General features: G+C 45.1%; 2 protein-coding genes across 2 annotated transcripts in view; one reads left to right on the top strand and one right to left on the bottom strand.

Annotated features, from left to right (window-relative positions):
* RELT (RELT TNF receptor) overlaps window positions 1–21515 on the top strand; it is a 483787-nt gene that overhangs the window by 2864 nt on the left and 459408 nt on the right. The gene's annotated exons all lie outside the window — the stretch shown is intronic.
* FCHSD2 (FCH and double SH3 domains 2) overlaps window positions 1–21515 on the bottom strand; it is a 154405-nt gene that overhangs the window by 21918 nt on the left and 110972 nt on the right. The window contains exons 9-11 of the mRNA XM_081952364.1: window positions 18462–18584; window positions 16253–16348; window positions 12732–12824 (exon numbers count right to left, since the gene is read on the bottom strand). Coding sequence (XP_081808490.1) covers window positions 12732–12824; window positions 16253–16348; window positions 18462–18584 — 312 coding nt within the window. The remainder of the gene's footprint in view (window positions 1–12731; window positions 12825–16252; window positions 16349–18461; window positions 18585–21515) is intronic.

Below are 21515 nucleotides of genomic sequence, written 5' to 3'. Positions count from 1 at the left end.
GAGGGAGAAAGAAAAAGGAGAGGAGGGGAAGGAAGGAACGAAAGGTCAGGGGAGGGATGGAGGGAGAAAGGAAAAGAAAGAATAAAAATGAGAAAGAATGAAGAGAGACAGACAGACGGAAATAAAAAAGGAGAAAGAGAGAGAGAGAGAGACAAAGAAGAAAGAGAGGGAGGGAGGGAAGGAAATACAGAGAGGGAGGAAGGAAGGAAGAGAAAGAGAGAGAGAGAAAGAAAGAAAGAAAGGGACAGACAGAGAGGGAAAAAGAGGAGAGGAGAGGAGGGGAGGAAGGAAAGGTCAGGGGAGGGATGGAGGGAGAAAGGAAAAGAAAGAATGAAAATTAGAAAGAAAGAAGAGAGAGAGAGAACTAGGAGAAAAAGAGAAAAAAGAAAAAAAGAGAAGGAAAGAGGGGAAGGAAAGACAAGGAGGAAGGAATAGGAAGGAAGGAAGGAAGGAAGAAAGAAAGAAAGAAAGAAAGAGGGAGGAAGTAAAAGAAAAAAGGAGAGAAAAAGAAAAAAGAGAAGGAAAGAAGGGAAGGAAAGACAAGGAGGAAGGAATAGGAAGGAAGAAAGAAAGAAAGAAAGAAAGAAAGAGGGAGGAAGTAAAAGAAAAAAGGAGAGAAAAAGAAAAAAGAGAAGGAAAGAAGGGAAGGAAAGACAAGGAGGGAGGAATAGGAAGGAAGAAAGAAAGAAAGAAAGAAAGAAAGAAAGAGGGAGGAAGTAAAAGAAAAAAGGAGAGAAAAAGAAAAAAGAGAAGGAAAGAAGGGAAGGAAAGACAAGGAGGAAGGAATAGGAAGGAAGAAAGAAAGAAAGAAAGAAAGAAAGAAAGAAAGAGGGAGGAAGTAAAAGAAAAAAGGAGAGAAAAAGAAAAAAGAGAAGGAAAGAGGGGAAGGAAAGACAAGGAGGAAGGAATAGGAAGGAAGGAAGAAAGAAAGAAAGAAAGAAAGAGGGAGGAAGTAAAAGAAAAAAGGAGAGAAAAAGAAAAAAGAGAAGGAAAGAAGGGAAGGAAAGACAAGGAGGGAGGAATAGGAAGGAAGAAAGAGGGAGGAAGGAAATAAAAGAAAAGAAAAAAAGGAGGGCAGGACCTGAATGATTATAGATGGCTTTCTTTCAATCCAGCCAAGAGTTCTTAAGCCTTAAGGAGTCATTTTAGAAGCCGCAGAAGGGATCCACAGGCGAAAAAGATCATTTAGGCAGCCTTAACGCCCAGAGATCCAATCGATTCCTCCCACAGGGCATTCCCCCCCCCCAATCCCTGTTTTACAACCTACAACAGATCGGGGAACGCCGAAAACAACAGGGAGGCTTTCGGGGAAATCCCAACATACTTACCAACCCGCTCCATGCATTTACCCCAAAGAAAAAGTGTATGTGGGGGGGGGGGGTTAGACCCCACCGCCCCCCCCACACCCTCCCACCCTGCCAAGCACATGCGATGGGGGAGTCTGGGTGCTCAGCTTGGGGCACAGCCTGGTTCTCACATCACGACTCGACCCAACGGCCCCGTGATGCGACCACCCCATCTCTGGCAATGAGCCTCCCGCAAGGAAGGGCGCTCTCTCTCGGAGGGAAGAGATGGGGAAGGGAGGAAGGAGAGCGGCATTCCAGCCCAAATTCCTGAATCTCTCCCAAAAAATAAGAAAAGGAAATTGTGGAACAACCAAGTGCAGAGAGAGGGAAGCCACACAGCAGCAGGGAAATTCAGACAAGTCCGTTTTTGTGGGGTTTTTTTTTTTTTTGCAGCACCAAGGAAGTAGTAGAAAGTCAAACCTCCTGTCCTAATAATTTTTGGCTTCTGTCTTCTTTGTGCCAACAAACTATCTTGCACAGGCAGGTGTGAAATAGGTCCTAAAACAAAAGAGGGACATCTCACACCTACACGTGGTCGAATTCTTCACCTGAAGAGCAGCAGGAGGAGCCAACTGTGGCCCCTTTAAGAGCGGCGGACTTCAAGTTAAAGTCCGCCGCTCTTAAAGGGGCCACAGCTGGGCGCCATATTGCTTTAAAGTATCTACTAGGTAGTCCTCGACCTACGACCACAAGGGAGCCTCAACATTTCCCTGGTTGAGCGAGACTTTTCTTAAGCGGGCTTTGCCCTGTTTTACGACCTTTCCTGCCAACGTTGTTAAGTGAATTGCTGCAGTTGATCAGGTAGCCAACCGCCTGGCGGTTAAGTGAACCTGGCTTGCCCGCTTGCTGGTCAGAAGGTCGCAAAAGGGGATGGCGTAACCCAGGGACACGGCAACAATCGTATTTACGAATCGGCTGCCAAGTGTCTGAATTTTGACTGTGCGACCATGGGGATGATACAACGGTCGTAAGTGTGAAAAACGGCCCATAAATCCCTTTTTCCACGGCTGTTTCACTTTGAACGGTCACTAAACGAACGGCTGTAAGTCGAGGACTACCTCTACTAAATTGGCAAAGGGGCGGCTGCTTCAAAACACCAAGAAAACCTCTGTGGGTAACCCATCCTGATCATCATTATTATTATTATTATTATTATTATTATTATTATTATTATTATTATTATTATTATTATTATTATTATTATTATTTCTTGGATTTCTAAACCGCCCCCTCTCCCAAAAAGGGACTAATGTGGCAATTTGCAGGAATTTCCTCTTTGCAGAATTCTGTACTTGCCTCTAAATCCAATTTGCTATAGTGAATTATAAGAGCGTTGCATTTCAACAAGTGGTAGAAGCAACCCACATTTTAAAAGGAAAATATATTTTATTTCTAAATTCATCCGCAGGGGCTAACTTCTTGACCTGGATGAGATGCCTTGATTTAACAGAATCACAGAGTTGGAAGGGACCTTGGAGGTCTTCTAGTCCAACCCCCTGCTCAAGCAGGAAATCCCTCCTCCTTCTTAACAGAATAAGAGACTTGGAAGGGACCTTGGTGGTCTTCTAGTTCAACCCCCTGCTCAAGCAGGAGACCCTCTACCATTCCAGACAAATGCCTGTCCAATCTCTTCTTCAAAACCTCCAGCGATGGAGCACCCCCGATTTCTGGTGGCAAGCTGTTCCACTGATTGATTTTTCTTATTGTCAGGAATCTTTTCCCCCTTAGTTCTAGTTTGCTTTTCTCTCTCGACGACCAACCCCTTCCTTCCACTCAACAACCACACTGTCTAAACCTGCGAGATTCAGAACTGCTAACCGCTTTTCAAAAGTTTTGCCTTCTGGCTGGGGTAGCCTTTGGTTCTACCCCACCATTGGACAAGAAAGTTGTGTTAGTTGTCTTCCAAGAGAGGGAAACGCTGAACAGATAAGGGATGGGCTAAAACACCCGTGCTAAATTATAAATTCATTTATAAGACTCCCAGCTTGACTTTTACACCGAGAACATTGCAGGGTTTAAAGTAGATTTAAAAAAAAAATAGCCTGCAGTCTTGCAAAAGCTAAACTGAACTCACTCACACCGCTGGGTGTGTAACAGGCCACTTTGTGGGACATCCGGCGCCTGAAAGAAGGGGATTGATATAAACAGCGGAAGAGGAGATGTTTCTTCCAAAGTTAGTGGTTTACTGATTTGCAGAGGTTTAAAGATGAACAAATCAGAGGTTGGTTTATAAACTGAATATGAAGCAGATGTTGGGTTAATGCAACACCAAGAGTTTTCCTAACATTGCAGAAGCAACTGTTAGCAGGCCGGCCCTTAACCGGGTTGGAGAGTTCAAACAAGCAAAAATACCTGCAAAGAGAAATGGGACAGGTGGAGAAAGAGGGGGTTACACACTCAGTTTCCCATTTGGGTTTCTTAATGGCCTACCTCAGGGGCGTTCGGTAACTTTAAGACACGAATCAATGTTTGGTCTAGTGGTTAAAGTGGTAGCCTAGAAACCAGGAGACAGCGAGTTCTAGTGCCACCTTAGGCCTGGAAACCAGGTAGGTACTTTGGGCCAATCACTGGGAGAAGATGAGTTATAGTTCCCTCACAGGCATGAAAACCAGCTGTGTACTTTGGGCCAATCACCGGGAGATGGTGAGTTATAGTTCCCCCATAGGCATGAAAACCAGCTGTGTACTTTGGGCCAATCACCGGGAGATGGTGAGTTATAGTTCCCCCATAGGCCTGGAAATCAGCTGGGTACTTTGGGCCAATCACTGGGAGATGGTGAGTTATAGTTCCCCCATAGGCATGAAAACCAGCTGTGTACTTTGGGCCAATCACTGGGAGATGGTGAGTTATAGTTCCCCCATAGGCATGAAAACCAGCTGTGTACTTTGGGCCAATCACTGGGAGATGGTGAGTTATAGTTCCCCCATAGGCATGAAAACCAGCTGCGTGACTTTGGGCCAATCATCTCTCTCTCTCTCTTGTCTGTCTGTCTGTCTGTCTGTCTATCTATCATTTATCTATCCATCTATCTATGAAATTAATACAGAAAATAATAATATTATTTTCTGGAATAATAATATTCCAGAATTTGTGCTGGCTGGGAAATTCTGGCAGTGAACTCCACATGTGTTCAACTTTTTTCAAGTTTGAAAAATCCTGACTTTTAACATCTCCAGACTCTGCTCGCCAACATATTAAGAGAGAGGGACAAAATGTCAGGCCAAATAAAAATGTGTAAACAGAATTCAGCCTTGGGAGAATTATTCACAAGAAAATGGCGTTTCTCGCCAACCTTCCCAGAAATACAAAATCTGAGACAGAAACACTACACAGGGAAACAGCAGCTGAACCTGTGGGGTTTTTTTTAAAAAAATGTAGAAAACCCTGAACAGAAACAAGCATTTATGGCTTGCCAAGCATCAGGCCATTAAAAGAAAACTTCTAACCATGGGCTTGGAAAGAAATGTGAGGTTACTGTACAGTTTGGTGAAGCCCATCCTCGTTTCTGATCCAAATGTAGATATATGGGGAGGGTATGAATGATTTAGAATTCGTAAAAACCCTGCCACTCAAAAGGGTACTGTTGAATTTATTGCCCGCGTGGTCTTCTTCTCACTTTGAATCTCAGGGTTTTAAAAAAGGGAATTCTTTAGTGTTTTTTTAAAGCTTCTGGACGCTTGCTGAATTTCTCTGAAGGAAGGAGGAAGGGAAGGGAAGGAAGGAAGGAAGGATCCCATCTACCCCAGAAAGAAAGAAAGAAAGAAAGAAAGAAAGAAAGAAAGAAAGAAAGAAAGAAAGAAGAAAGGAGAGAGAGAGAAATCCTTCCAACTACCCCAGAAAGAAAGAAATAAGAAAGAAGGAGAGAGAGAGAGAAAGAAATTATCCAAACTACCTCAGAAAGAAAGAAAGAAAGAAAGAAAGAAAGAAAGAAAGAAAGAAAGAAAGAGAGATAGAGAGAAATTCTTCCAACTACCTCAGAAACAGGGAAAGTCTCCCATCTACCCCAGAAAGAAAGAAAGAAAGAAAGAAAGAAAGAAAGAAAGAAAGAAAGAAAGAAAGAAAGAAAGAAAGAAGGAGAGAGAACGAAATTATCCCAACTACTTCAGAAAGAAAGAAAACAAGTAATAAGGGAGAGAGAGGGAGGGAGGGAGGGAGGGAGGGAGAGAGAGAGAGAGAGAGAGAGGAGACAGAGAGAGAAATTCTCCCAACTACCTCAGAAAGAAAGAAAGAAATTCTTCCATCTACCCCAGAAAGAGAGAAAGAAAGAGAAAGAGAGAAAGAGAAAAAAAGAAAAAGAAAGATGAAAGAAAGAAAATAAGAAGGGTAAAGCATTCTTGGGAAAAAAGAAAAGAAAAGAAAAGGGGGGGGGCATAAAAGCCCCCCTGCCTTTGGCTGTTCTGTGCAGCCAAGCCAACTTTCCCGGGGGGGGGGGGGCAGCTGCGTTGGAGGCTCTGGGAGTTTTCACAGGGGCTACATTGAGGTTTCAAGGGAAGCTGAAAAAAGCAGCTTTGAAAGAAGTTTTGGCAAACATCTAAGGGCTCCACTGTTGGAGGATGAATGGGGGGGAAATGCACTTCTCTCTTTTCTCCCCTCTGGTCAATGAGTGCGTTTTCACAACCTTGTTGACCCAACAGAGAGGGGGGTGACTCAGGCCTTCTTCCAAATCGGCTCCGTGAAATGAGACTATTTGGGGGCCGCGTCTGATTTAGCTGCTACCTTTCCGAAGAAACCTGCGGGATTGAAAAGGAGGAACCCCACGTTTTTTGTTTGGGTGTTTTTTTTTTAAACCCAGTTCCCCCCCCCCCCCCAAAATAAGCCCTCCACGGATAACAAACCCAATCGGGCTTTTGAGCCAGGGGTCAAATCCTCCTGGTTCGGCCCAATTCGTCCGAACAGGTAGTAAAAAGAAAAAAAAAGCTTCCAATGATTGCGCAGCTGAGCTGTGAACTGCACGATCGTCGGAAACTTTCCCCCCCCCTTTTTAAAGAATTTTTTTCCTGCTGGTTTGAGCGAATAGGCAGAAAGAAAATGCTTTAAAAGCACACGCGGGGAGGGGGGGGGCTTCCGATGGTCCCAAGGCTCACAGCTAATCCACGCTATTGTCGGATTCTAATTACCTTTGTGATTAGATTAGAATAGAATAACAGAGTTGGAAGGGACCCTGGAGGTCTTCTAGTCCAACCCCCTGCTTATATCATTGCAGATAAAGCCTATATCATTGTAGATAAAGGGTTATCCAACATCTTCTTAAAAACTACCAGTGTTGGAGCATTCACAACTTCTGGTAGCAAGTTGTTCCACTGGTTAATTGTTCTCAAAGTCAGGAACCTTCTTCTTAGTTCTAAATTGCTTCTCTCCTTGATTATTTTCCATCTGTGGCTTCTTCTCCTGCCTTCAGGAGCTGCCAAAAAAGCCAACACAGTTCTAGGCTGCATCAACAGAGGGAGAGAATCAAGATCACGTGAAGGGTTAATACCACTTTATAATGCCTTGGGAAGGCCACACTTGGAATACGGCATTCAGTTTTGGTCGCCTCGATGTAAAAAAGATGTGGAGACTCTAGAAAGAGTGCAGAGAAGAGCAACAAAGAGGATTAGGGGACTGGAGGCTAAAACATATGAAGAACGGTTGCAGGAACTGGGTATGTCTAGTTTAATGAAAAGAAGGACTAGGGGAGACATGATAGCATTGTTCCAGTATCTCAGGGGTTGCCCCAAAGAAGAGGGAGTCAAGCTATTCTCCAAGGCACCTGAGGGCAGAACAAGAAGCAATGGGTGGAAACTAATCAAGGAGAGAAGCAACCTAGAACTGAGGAGAAACTTCCTGACAGTTAGAACAATTAATCAGTGGAACAGAAGTTGCCTCCAGAAGTTGTGGATGCTCCAACATTGGAAGTCTTTAAGAAGATGTTGAATAGCTATTTGACTGAAACGGTATAGGGTTTCCGGCCAAGGCAGGGGGTTGGACTAGAAGACCTCCAAGGTCCTTTCCAACTCTACTATTGTATTATTGTATTGTATTGCATTGTAATTGTTGTAGAATCCAAAAACTTTATGGAAATGTTTATGCCAGAAATGTCGCACTATGTCCAATGTTTTTAATGTTTATCTTTAATGTTTATCTATAAAAAACGTTTTTAAAAAAACAACCCAAACCTGATCCTTTTTAGCAATTTTAATCCATGCTCTATATTTTCAACGTTACGCTACCATCTGCAGAATGGACAAGGTTGAGTTACTCTTTAAAAAAAAAAAAAGCCTTCCAGTCAACTCCATTCTCCAACTTATAGAATGTCATTTAATACCACAGTAGGCAGAAAAAATCGACCAAAAAAACAGGAAAGGACAACTTCAAAAAATGTTTGCGCAAGCTCTTTGAAACGTTTTATCTTGCCAAACTATATAGGGTTGTGGATGGATGTTTTCTCACAGGATCTGTTTAAGGAAGGGGCCACCATCGTCGATCAGGAAACAGAAAAAAGTGAGCGAATTTCCTCTCTTAACTTGGCCCGGCTTTTGCAAACGTGCTTATCTTTGCATTTGCGGGCATCAGAAGAAATGTTCTCTAGCTTGCATTTTTTTAAGCGATAGGTGGGTGTTTCTTCAGACTCCAAGCGCATCCTTCCTGAATAAGGGTTGTTTCTTCGTGATGAGTTTGGACACCCCTGCCCTAGGGTGACGGATCATTTTTGGTGGTTTTTTTTGTTTTGCAAAATTGTTTCTGCTGGGCGCACGCAGCCCTTGCGCTTAGTTTTTTAAAGATCGGCAATCTTATATAATACCTCTTCCTCCTCCCCTTTTCTCCACAAAAACAACCCTGCAAGGTGGGTTGGGATGAGAGAGAGAGAGGGAGTGGTCCAAAAGTCACCCAACTGGCTTTCATGGCTAAGACAGAACTAGAACTCACTAGCTCCTGGTTATTGACCCAAAGTCACCCAGCCAGCTTTCATGCCTGAGGTGGAACTAGAATTCACCATCTCCTGGTGATTGGCCCAAAGTCACCCAGCCAGCTTTCATGCCTGAGGTGGAACTAGAACTCACCATCTCCTGGTTATTGGCCCAAAGTCACCCAGCCAGCTTTCGGGCATAAGGCGGAGCTAGAACCCACAGTCTCCCGGTGGTCCAAAGTCACCTAGCCAGCTTTCATGCCTGAAACTGGACTAGAACTCACAGTCTCCTGGTGACTGGCCCAGAGTCATCTAGCCAGGTGTTAAAGAGGGACTAGAACTCACCAGCTCCTAGTGAGCAGCCCACAATCACTCAGTCAGCTTTCGAGCATAAGGTGGAACTAGTATTCACCATCTCCAGGTTTTTACCCTAGGGTCTTAACCACTGGACCAAACTGATGGTAATCGAATATTTAACTGAAGATTCAGGCATATAGACCCCCTCCAGTATCCAATTTCGGTATCTTAGCTTCTCATCTTGGAAAGCCACTTAAATCTCTGAGCACAGAGAAAAATCAAAATTTCCCAGAATCAATAAGCGCAGATGGTGGCTCTTTGGGGCTGAAACTGCGCACCCTAGCGAGGCGTATTAAAAACTGCTAAGAAGAGGTATTTGATGTTAACATTAATTATCGTTTCGATCCCAGTAAAGAAGGACATTATTTTTTTTTCCTGTAGAGAAAATAAAGCTTTGATTTCAAGTCAGGTCAGCAGGAATTATGCAGTAAACAGATTATTTCCAAAGCAACGCCTCGGGCAACGACGCCCAACGAAAACAATCATGCAATATTCCATGGAAAGCAAGCAAGCACCATCCTGAACGGCTTCCCAACATAATATAATGAAAATGACGTGGCCCAAATGCGTAGCAGTTCTCCGTTCCTGCTTCCTAGGAATCACATTGTTAATGTGCCCGGTGACAAAAAACAAGACAGACAGCTCAGCTTTTTTTTTTCTCTTCATCCTGCAGACTTTCTCCAGAAGAAAAAGTCTTCACGGAAGGAAATAAAATATTAAGAAAGAGAAACGTGGACTTCCAAACAGGAGATCCTTGACTTACGGCCACGATGGAAAGCAAAAAAAAAACTTCCGTTGCTAAGCAGGGCGCCAGATTTTACGACTGGGTTTGCTGCAGGGATGTTAAGCGAACCGCTGCCGTTGTTAAGCAAAGCACATGGTCGTTAAGCGAACCCATCTTCTCCCACTGACTTTGCTCGGCTGGGAAGGTCGCGAATGGCAGATCACATGACCCCAGGGCGCCGCAACCGTTATAAATACATGCCAGTTGCCAAGCGCCTGAACGTTTGGATCACGTGGCCGCGGGGAAAGGCTGTGACGGTCGTAAGGGTGAGGACCGACCCTAAACCACTGTTTCCAGTGCCGCTGTCCTTTCGAAAGCTGCTAAACAAATTGGCGTAAGCAAGAACTGCTTGCATGAGTTCCACGTGTCTCGTTTGTTGCGTTAATAATGTTAGCCGTCGTTTCGTCCACCCGACGTTGAGCGAGGAAATCGAGTCCTTCCAATGTCTGAAAGCGAATTCCGGCTGCGAAAGCGGATCCCAAATCCTGGATTTCAGGATCTCTTAATATTTTCTTACTTTGTATTTCCTAGGCTGGTTTTTTATTTATTTATTTTGCAACCGTGGAAACCTTAAGAGGTATGAACTTCAACTCCCAGAATTCCCCAGCCAGCATTGGTTAGCTGGGGGGATTCTGGGAGTTGGAAGGCCGCATTTCTTGAAAGTTGTCAAGGTTGAAAAATATCCAACCGCTTTGCCAAATCTCAGCGCTTCGCTTGGGAGCCCGAAGAGGGAAAGGAGTTTTTGAAGGTCCTTTATATGAAAAAGGTTTAGAACAGGGGTGTCCAAACTTGGGAACTTTAAGACTTGTGGACTTCAACTCCCAGAATTCCCCAGCCAGCAGAGCTGGCTGGGGAATTCTGGGAGTTGAAGTCCACAAGTCTTAAAGTTCCCAAGTTTGGACACCCCTGGTTTAGAAGGAAAGACAGGCCAATGGGAAATCTTCACAGTCGAGTCCAGGGGTCTCCAACCTTGGCAACTTTAAGGTAAGGGAATTCTGGGAGTTGAAGTCCGCCAGGCTTAAAGTTGCCAAGGTTGGAGACCCCAACTGGACTAGTCGATGTGCTGGATTCATCGCACGGTTTAGCACAGCTGTTTTTTTAAATATATTGGCAGGAGGCTGTTTTGTTTCTGTATTTTACTTCTGTGTTTCTTAAATGTCCTCCTTCTCCTCATCCCCCTTTCCTCCTCCTCTCTGCAAACCCCTCTCCCTTCTAACACCGAGTTGGGTCATGAAAGGTCTGCAGGAAACCACCAAGTTCAGAGAGCAACAAGGACTCCACAGTTCTCCTCCTCCTCCTCCTCCTCCACCCCCTGCTCCTCTCTGCAATCCCCGTTCCCTTCTAACACTGAGGGTGTTCCCTAGTTGGGTAATGAAATGTCTGTAGGAAAACTACTAAGCTCAGAGAGCAACAAGGATTCCATAATCTTCCTCCTCCTCCTCCTCCTCCTCCTCCTCCTCCTCCTCCATCCCCTGCTCCTCTCTGCAAACTCCATTCCTTTCTGGCACTGACGATGTTCCCTAGATGGGTCATGAAATGTCTGTAGGAAAACTACTAAGCTCAGAGAGCAACAAGGATTCCATAATCTTCCTCCTCCTCCTCCTCCTCCTCCTCCTCCTCCTCCTCCTCCTCCTCCTCCTCCTCCTCCTCCTCCTCCTCCATCCCCTGCTCCTCTCTGCAAACTCCATTCCTTTCTGGCACTGACGATGTTCCCTAGATGGGTCATGAAATGTCTGCAGGAAAACCACCAACCTCAGAGAGCAACAAGGACCCCAACAGTCTTCCTCCTCCTCTTCCTCTATCAGCACTCTGTTCTCACCTAGGCTTCCCCAAAAAGCACGAGGCAGAGTCCTGGTCCCGGCAAAACCCCTTTTATGAAACGAATGTGAATTCTTCTCATTCACCTTCAGCAAAAGCCTGGTAAACAGTCTTTCAAGGGCGAGGTTAGGACCACAGACCTTATCTAGCTTGGAAAGCTGCCTTGTAAATATTGTCCAAAGGCCGTGCTGTGCAAGGAAAGACTTTGGCACAGAGTCTCTGAGATTCACGGACAGATCTTCCCACTCCTGAAACAAACAAATGAATCATTTCCTGCAAAAGCCCACTCCCCTTTCGCTCCTCTTTTATTCCCTCTGCGAGGGGCCATTCATCGTCCACCTGTGGCTTTACTCCCAAGTCGACCCCTGTTCTTTAGCTGTTCCCTTCGTCTGGCAGCTCTGCGCATGTGCACACTGGGAACAGGCTCCAGCTGTTCTTCTGCCCCACTGATGTCTGATTCCGAAGGCAGCTGAGAACTGTCAGACGGCCCTGACCCCACTCTCTGCTCTGACACAGAGCCCTCATCAGAGCCTCCCCCAGACTCCAGGACTGGCCCAGGTTCCCCCTCACTGTCCGAATCTGTTGCCAGCTCCGTGGTCCACAGCAGGGCGAGCCTTCAAATTCTCTTCCTCCCAACCAAAGTTTCTAAGCTTTGCCATCTCTTGGCCCTCTGAAATTCAACCCCCCTTATTGCCTTGGAATCCGGACTGCATTCCACCACCTTCTCCACAGGTCCATATTTTCACACCTTTGTCTTAACATCTGAGAGACAGACGCCTATGGAAGAGACTATTTGTAGGACAGGGTTGAACTGAAGGGGGTCCTTGGTGCTCTCTGAGCTTGGTTGTTTTCTTGTAGACGTTTCATGACCCAACTAGGGAACATCATCAGTGCTAGAAGGAAGAGGAGGAGGGACTGTGGGGTGCTTGATGCTCTCTGCCCAACCTCCTCACTGTCCGAATGTGCTGGCAGCTCCCGCTGGCCGCAGGCAGCCCACAACACCCTCCTCCTCCTCCTCCTCCACTCCTACCTCACGAAAACTCCTCGCATCTTCTGGGTCCGAGTGAAATGCTGAGATTTGGGGAGAGCATTTGCGTAGGAAAGCAACTGAGCTCCAAAGAGCAGCAAACACCCCACTGTTAAGAAATGAATTGCAATCTATTTTATTTTTTTCCCGATTAACGCTGCGGGGCTTTGTGGAAGCGGATGGAGAGCTCTGGACCTGCGATGCATTTGTGGGGCCACGGAAGCCAGCCGCGTCATGACCTCGGGCGCATCATGCATGAGCAAATGGGGACCCACGGCACGGGTTTAACGGTGCGAATGTACGCCATATACCTCCACCAAGGTCACTCTCAGGGCACTGACAAGTGAGGGCTCAATATCCACCAGCTGAACGGCACTAAAACTCTGAATGTCGAAAGTGGCACAAGAACAACACACACACACACACACACACAAACACACACAGACACAACACGGTTAGAACTGCAAGGCAAACAACAGGTCAATACGGTTAGTCAAAGAAAATACAACCCACGGTTTCTTTTCGTAGATCCTCAGCCTTGGCGTAAAACCGTTTGCAGGAGAGGTCAGATAAAACAGGGGTCTCCAACTTTTGCGGCTTGGCGGGCTGGCACGAGGAGGGGGGGTAAGAGGGGAACCAGGCCCTGCGTTCGGCGGGACGGCCCACCCGTACGCACGCAGCTTGACTCGCACAGGTGGAGAGCTGGCGAACACGCAAATACGGGCACAGTCTGCCTCGTTGAACTGTGCGCAAACGGCTGCATGCCAGCCTGCCACTTGTGGGGCCCAGTTCTGAATAGGCCAGGGTCTGGCCGTGGCCCGTGGCCTCCCGAGATCAACCCCAGGGTCTTCTTTTCCAGGAAGGGAAACAAGAGGCCCAAATATAATACAGGTATAATCCTCGACTTACAGCCGCAACCGAGCTCAAAATTCCGTATTGCCAAGAGAGATATAGGTCGTAAAGTGACCCTCGCTCCGTTTTACGACACGGTTGTTAAATTAATAACTGCGGCCGTTAAGTTGGTAACCTGGCTTCCGGATTGACTTTGTTCGTCGGTTGCCGAGACTTTGAATTTTGATCGCGTGACCACCACGGGGGATGCTGCAATGGTCGTTAAGTGTGAAAAACCACCGCAAGTCATTTTTCAGTGCCGTTGTAACTTTGAATGGTCACTAAACAAATGGTTGTAAGTAGAGGACCACAGACAGTTCTCGACTTACGACCACAATTGAGCCCAACATCACTGTTGCTAGGTGAGACATTTGTAAAGTGTGTTTTGCTCCATTCTACGACCTTTCTTGTCACAGTTGTTAAGCGAATTAGCACAGTTGTTAAGCTAGTAAGAGGGTTGTTAAGTGAATCTGGCTTCCCCATTGATAGAAGGTCGCAAAAGGAGGTCATGCGACCCTGGAACCGTCATAAATATGAACTAGTTGCCAAGTGTCCAAATTTTGATCACCTAGCCATGAGGATGCTGCAAAAATCAATCAAACAACGGACACAAGTCACTTTTTTCAGTGCTGTTGTAACTTTGAATGGCCACTAAATGAACTGTCGTAATTCGAGGACTACCTGTATCAAAATTTCAAGGGCACATTTGCCATTTATAAGGAGGCCGCCCGTGTTTTATCTGACTTTCCTCAAACGTAGCACTGCATCAAGGCCCACCCGTTTCCCCCCATTTCATTTTCTCTCTGGGCTAAGGACAAGTTTTGCAAAAAGCTTTAAAACTTATTTTATTTATTTATTGAATTTATTTGCCACCCATCTCGTAACAAAATGACTCTGGGAGGCTTCCAGCATTATTCTTCTTTTTAAACCAGTGCTTCTGTTGCTTAGAAATAAAACTAAATGAGAGAAATAAAACAAAACCCAGAAAAAAAATCACTATTTATTTTTTTAGCCATCTGGGGGACACCGATGGAGTCGGAGATGCATGAGCTTGCAAATATTTCGAGGCGTAAATCTTTTAAATATAAATTGGAGTTAATTCTTTGAAACAAAGCAGATAATCGCTTTTTTACGGCTAATTAGTTTTTAGACCATCTTTGGTCGTAAATCGTGCTTAACATAAACAATTTCTGCAGAGGTTCTAGAATGCGGAACAAGGCAATAGGCTGGAAAATAACACACACAAACACACACACACACACACAAGTTCCTTTAAATCATCAGAGGAATGATTTTTCTGATCATCCTCTGAATAATCAGATTAATTTGACAGGTTAAGCAGAAGATCTCATCCTAGTACCATCACTCTCCTTAGTTCTAGCTTTTTCTTAGCTTTTTAAAATGTTAATTCTTTTTGTGTGTATCATTTTAAGCCATCCGGAATCGCTTTATCAGTGAGAGGGGCGGCATAGAAATTTAACAAATAAATAAATAAAACAGGAAAGAATATTACCGGTTATTAAGCTGAATTAAGCAAAATCAGTTTCTTTCTTTTCCCATAAGGTGGCACAAGAAGGCTAACTGGCTAAAATAAAACCAGTGAAAAAGAGCTAAAATGATCCCCATTTCAGATCAAAAGGCCCACTTAAAGAGGGGGCTGTTCATTTAGATCACTGCAAATAGGTGGAGGGGTTAAAGGAGGAGTATAATAACGCACCCCATTTCTTTGGGGAGTATTTCTCAACTTTAGCAATTTTAAGAGAGATGGGACTGCAACTCCCACAATCCCTGAGCCAGCATGGGGAACTATGGCCCTTTCGTGACTGATGGACTTCATCTCCCAGAATCCCTCAGCCAGCAAGGGAAACTATGGCCCTTTTATGACTGGTGGACTTCATCTCCCAGAATCCCTCAGCCAGCAAGGGGAACTATGGCCCTTTCGTGACTGATGGACTTCATCTCCCAAAATCCCTCAGCCAGCAAGGGAAACTATGGCAGTTTTATGACTGGTGGACTTCATCTCCCAGAATCCCTCAGCCAACAAGGGGAACTATGGCCCTTTCGTGACTGATGGACTTCATCTCCCAGAATCCCTCAACCAGCAAGGGGAACTATGGCCCTTTCGTGACTGATGGACTTCATCTCCCAGAATCCCTCAGCCAGCAAGGGGAACTATGGCCCTTTCGTGACTGATGGACTTCATCTCCCAGAATCCCTCAGCCAGCAAGGGGATCTATGGCCCTTTCGTGACTGATGGACTTCATCTCCCAGAATCCCTCAGCCAGCAAGGGAAACTATGGCCCTTTTATGACTGGTGGACTTCAACTCCCAGAATCCCTCAGCCAGCAAGGGGATCTATGGCCCTTTCGTGACTGATGGACTTCATCTCCCAGAATCCCTCAGCCAGCAAGGGGAACTATGGCCCTTTCGTGACTGCTGGACTTCATCTCCCAGAATCCCTCAACCAGCAAGGGGAACTATGGCCCTTTCGTGACTGATGGACTTCATCTCCCAGAATCCCTCAACCAGCAAGGGGAACTATGGCCCTTTCGTGACTGATGGACTTCATCTCCCAGAATCCCTCAGCCAGCAAGGGGAACTATGGCCCTTTCGTGACTGATGGACTTCATCTCCCAGAATCCCTCAACCAGCAAGGGGAACTATGGCCCTTTCGTGACTGATGGACTTCATCTCCCAGAATCCCTCAGCCAGCAAGGGGAACTATGGCCCTTTCGTGACTGATGGACTTCATCTCCCAGAATCCCTCAGCCAGCAAGGGGAACTATGGCCCTTTCGTGACTGATGGACTTCATCTCCCAGAATCCCTCAGCCAGCAAGGGGAACTATGGCCCTTTCATGACTGCTGGACTTCATCTCCCAGAATCCCTCAGCCAGCAAGGGGAATTTAATTAGAGGACCTGAAAAGTACCAGGTGAGTTTCTGGTTTTGTAAAAAAAAATTCCCTGCCAGGGATTCATGTAAAAATCTGTCTCCAACAAAACTTGTTGTTGTGTTTTAGGGTGGGGTTTTCTTGTTTTTGTTTTGGTCTTGTTCTCCTTGCAGAATGGAAGGAGCCCTCGAAAAGCGTATACACACAAACACACAAAAGGAAGCCACGGCGGGCTGGTTCACAGCGGGCTTACGGTGTCGCTGTCACACGGCTGAAACTGGAAGGACTGCGGCTTGTGAAAGACTGAGTTTTCTTGCAAGAAGAGCTGAAAATTGTAATCGCGCACTACCTGAAAAAAGAGAAAAAGCAGCCGTGTTTAACACCCGTGTCAGAAATCGCAAAGGAGCAAGACAGGCAAGTCCTCGATTTACAACGGTTCGTTTAGTAACCAGTAATCCAGTAGCGGTTGTAATCTACTCGCTCTCCTCCCAAAGAGCTTCCTTTTCCAAATTAATTGGAGTTTCCAAAATTGTGTCTAATCCAATTCTATCCTTTTTCTTTAATAATCACCATCTTCATTTAACCACCCCATATTCTTTTGGGGGTGGAGTCTGAATGGAGCAAGCAGAGTATTTGAATGGCCAGATGCCGTTCCTGTCGCCAATGCGGAGTTTTCTTCAGCAGATACAGTATATTCTCATTGTTTGAAGTTACGACAGCACTGGAAAAATGCGACTTATGGACATTTTTCACACTTACGACCGCTGCAGCATCCCCATGGTCACGTGCCAAGCGATTGAATTTTGATTGCTGCAACGGTCGTTAAGTGTGAAAAGCAGTCATAAGTTGCTTTTTTCAGTGCCTTTGTAACTTTGAACGGTCACTAAATGAATTGCCGTTATGTCGAGGACTAACTGTATAGCAAGTAGGTGATATCAATATCCCATAGGAACATTTGAAAGATTTAACGGTCATCCCCAACATGGAGTAAGATCACATTTTACCTGGTGAGTCCCAATTAGTGACACGCTAGCTACGTTCTGGAGCATAAAAGGAAGAAACAAGAAAGAGTATAAAGGAAGGAAGAAGATATATCCAGTAGAAAGAAAAAGCAGTTTAGAGTTTGGGATAAAAGGATAAAAGGCTTACTAGGAAGAAATCAGATATTTAGAAATTACTATGTGGAGAATATAAAGTAGGGGTATGTGATTTACTCTTTTACATGATAATTAAACTGAGTTGCTAATTGATTGAATATGATAATGGAAAGATAATCAAATATAGCTTAAAATATATGAAATATGGATACATATAGAACTTTTAAGAAGATAAATAAAAGTGAGGTGCGTATTGCTTGTTATTTTATATAGCAGATCAACGGAATTGTAATAAGGATTTAAAGATAATTAAAGGTAAGCTAAATAAAGATATGGAAAAATGGAGGGGGAACTTGAAACATACTTATAATGGAAAATTATTGAGATTATAAAGACAGAACTAAAAATTTGGGGCGTGTAATGATGCATAACTATACAATATTATGATGAGAAGAGCTGGAAATTGTAACCAGGTCCACATTTCAGCCAAAAATAAGTTTGAGGTGGGGTGGGGGTTCAAAAATATAATTACTATATACATTTTCTTTTTAAAAGGAGGATATATGTTAAAATTAAAGATGTTTATTGAAATTGGAAAAAAAGAAAGAAAGATTGTGAAGAACAGTTTTCCATGGTCGCAAAAACAGACGGCAGAGATAATGGGTTGTAAGACGCCGCTACAGGTTGTCCTCAACTTACGACCACAATTGAGCAGAGGAATTTCCACTGCTAAGCAAAGCAGAGTGAGTTCTGTCCCATTTAATGACTTTCTTTTTTTTGCCGTAGTTGTTGAGAAAATTACTGCGGTGAAGTAAATCAGGTGGTCGTTAAACGAATCAGATGGTCATTAAGCAAATCAGGCTCCCCCCACTGAGTTTGCTTGTCTGAAACCGGCTGGGAAGGTTGCAAATGGAGATCCACATGATGCGCTCCCCCTCCCCCCCCGGATGAGGCAACCGTCATAAGTACATGCCAGTTGCCAAGTGCCTGAATGTTCTGATCACGTGACAATGGGGAATGCTGTGATGGTCGTACGTACGAGGACTGGTTGTGGGTCGCCTTTTTCAGTGTCTTTGTAACTTCAAAGGGTCGCTGGACTCTGATCAATTGACCAAGGGAATGCTGCAGGTCCCTTATTTCAGCATCGCCATAACTTTGAACAGTCACTCAATGAATGGCCGTAAGTCGAGGACTCCCGGAACAGCTCCCTTCCCAACTGCACCACCTCCAGGTTCTTATGCCAACACCGAACCCGTGGCATTTGCCTGCTTCTCTGAACTTCACGCCTGCTTTTTTTTTACCCATTTCTTCAAGATCAGACAAAAAAAACAAATAAATCAAATTTTTGGAGATTGCAAAACTTACCCGACTTGAAGTTTCCAAAAGAAATTGGAATGTGCTTTGTACAGATTGGCATATTTCTAATTCAGTCCTGCTGAATACCATTAAATAATCCTTAAGGTGGTCATATACATTGCCATCAACAGCCTGCATGCCAAAAAAGAGAAAAAGGAAATAAAAAACAGAAATTTATTAGTGACCAAGGAAAAGCCATCCAGATGAATCAATCGACAGTGATTAAGATAATCGATAGTCCTTGACTTACGACCACAATTTGAGCCTAAAATGCCGGTGTCTTAGCGAGTTAGTGCCCCCAAAAGCGAATTTTGCCCCATTTTTGCGACTTTTCTTGCCGCCGTTAAGTTAATCACTGCAGTTGTTAAGTCAGTAACACGGTTGTTAATTGAATCAGGCTTCCCCACTGACTTTGCTTGCAAAGGGGATCACATGACCCTGGGATACTGCGGCCGTCGTAAATATGAGTCAGTTGCCAAGTTTGGCCACATGACCATGGGGATGCTTCAACGGCCGTGGGCGTAAGTCACTTTTTTCTGTGCCCCCTGTAACTGTGAACGGTCAATGAACGAACAGTCGTAAATTGAGGATACCTGCCTTCGGTCCAGAGATGGCAAACAGAGGTTTTTATCGCTTGTTCTGGCCCATGGATGAATGGCTTCATTAAAACGAATTCTTTCATTTCTCAAATCGCTTTGATTTTATCTATCACCCAGAGCTTAATAAGTGGATGCTTAAGGTTCCCTTGTCGTTTTTTTGTCTATGGGAAGCCTCGGTGTTTAAACATTGTGCAATTGAGCGCCCCATTAAAATAGCTGCGCATAATGTTCGGGCTGCTCGAAGCATCTGCTTGCAACCGTGCGCTCCACATGAAAAGCTGAAATTTGGAGAAGCGCATAAAGAGGCACGGATGCCCTTTCCAGCATTGCTGGGAGATTTCCTGTGTTGAGAGAGGCTCACGATGGGAATTGAAGCACGCAACAGTGGGATGCTTGACTTACGACCGCAAATCGGGAGCAGAATCTCCACTGCTACGCAAAGACACTTCTTAACTGAGTCATGCCCGATTCTATGACCTTTTTGCCATAGTTGTTAAGTGAATGGAGCCCAACATTTCTGCTGCTTCAGTGGAAACATTGGCTCAGTGAATTTTGCTTCACGTTACCGTCTTCCTTGCCATTGTCGTTAAATGAATCGCTGCGGTTGCTGAATCTGCTTAACGCGCTTGTGAAGTGAGTCTGGCTCCCCCCCTGGACTCAAAAAGGGGTCAAATGACCCCGTCATAAAGACGAGTCAGTCTGATCACGTCAAGCATGGGGAGGGTGCAACGGTTGTTAAGTGTGAAAAATGACCGTAAGTCACATTTTTCAGTGCCGTTTTAACTTCCAACGGTCACTAAATGAACCATTGCAAGTCAAGGACTCCTTGTGGGAGTCAAAAGCCGAGGAGTGAGGTCAAATTAAAGGGAATATCGAGCTGGGCTTCCCCGTGTGGCCTGTGGAAGTCCATCTTCATTAAGCCAACAACAGGAAATTCGGCGTTTAAATTCTATTTAAACAAAGCCGCTAATAGAGGGTTGGAGCCCCGTTTAATTCGGTGTTTCCAGACTCGTGTCCCGAACTGCCACTTTGTCGGAATGAAATGACAATGATTTAGAGCTCTTAAAGACAAGACGGCCAAGGTGGAAATGAGAGGCCTGGCCTGACGCTATTTTGAGCCACGGAACTCAAACCGGCAACCTCTGAAAAGTTTCCCAACTTTTGCTTGCTCGAAATCAAAGCTGGTAGGTTTGGGACAAAGTGCTCGTCAAAGGACCCCTGGATCGTGTCAGCAGGGAAACACTTAAGCCAGGGGTGTCCAAACTTGGGAACTTTAAGACTTGTGGAGTTGAAGTCCACAAGTCTTAAAGTTCCCAAGTTTGGACACCCCTGGCTTAAGCTGATGAGTAGCACACATCCAGCAGACAAGCAGCTGAGATAAAAGGGCATGGACAGAAAACATTTTACAATTCGCAGGCGAGAGAAAGAGAGAGAGGAAGCCTCTTTTAATAGCAAACCAGCATGTGAATTTAACAGAATAGGAGAGTTGGAAGGGACCTTGGAGGTCTTCTAGTCCAACCCCCTGCTCAGGCAGGAGACCCTATACTATTTCAGGCAAATAGTTGTCCAACATCTTCTTTAAAGCCTCCAGTGATGGAGCACCCACAACTTCTGGTGGCAAGTTATTCCACTGATTAATTGTTCTCCCCATTAGGAAGTTTCTCCTTATTTCCGTTCAGGAATCTCTCCTTGGTCAGTTTCCATCCATTATTCCTTGTCTGGATTTCGGGTGCTTTGGAAAATAGCTTGACCCCCTTCCTCCTCTCTGTGGCAGCCCCTCAAATATTGGAAGGTTGCTAACCTGTCTCCCCTGGTCCTTCTCTTCCCTAGACTAGCCGTGCCCGGTTCCTGCAACCGTTCATCGTATGTAATCTCATTTTGCCGACCTTGGCAGGATGGAATGCTGAGTCCATCTTGAGTTGGTCTGGATCGAACTGCTGGCAATGGGCAGAGTTAGTCTGCAATACTGCATTCTGACCACTGTGCCACCATCTCGCCCGAAGGAGGAGGTGGGGAAGGAAGAGGAAGGAGAAGGAAAAAGGGAAGGGAAGGGAAGGAAGGAGGGAAAGAATGTGAAAGAGAAAAGAAAAGGGAAAAGGAAAGAAGTGGAGGAGGAAGGAGAAAAAAAGGGAAAGGGAAAGAGAAGGAAGAGAGGAAGGAATAGCACTTAGACTTATATATCGCTTTCTAGCCCTCTCTTAGCCATTTATAGGCAGCATATTCCCCCCCCCCCCGACAATCTGGGTCCTCATTTCACCGACCTCGGAAGAAAGGACGGAAGGCTGAGTCAACCTTCAGCCCCACCAATTAATCACTTGACTTAAATGCTCTTCAATTGCTCCTTTTTGTTTTGACACTGAATGTTGCACCTGTTTCTGGACCACTCCCCATTATAGCGAAGAGAAATCAGCTACCAAAAACCACTTCCTAAATCTGAAACAAAACTTATCAGCCATGGGGTTCA

Source organism: Natrix helvetica (assembly GCF_964273705.1).
Source record: "Natrix helvetica genome assembly, chromosome: 4".
NCBI lineage: Eukaryota > Metazoa > Chordata > Lepidosauria > Squamata > Natricidae > Natrix > Natrix helvetica.
This window is presented reverse-complemented; position numbering and strand designations above follow the sequence as displayed.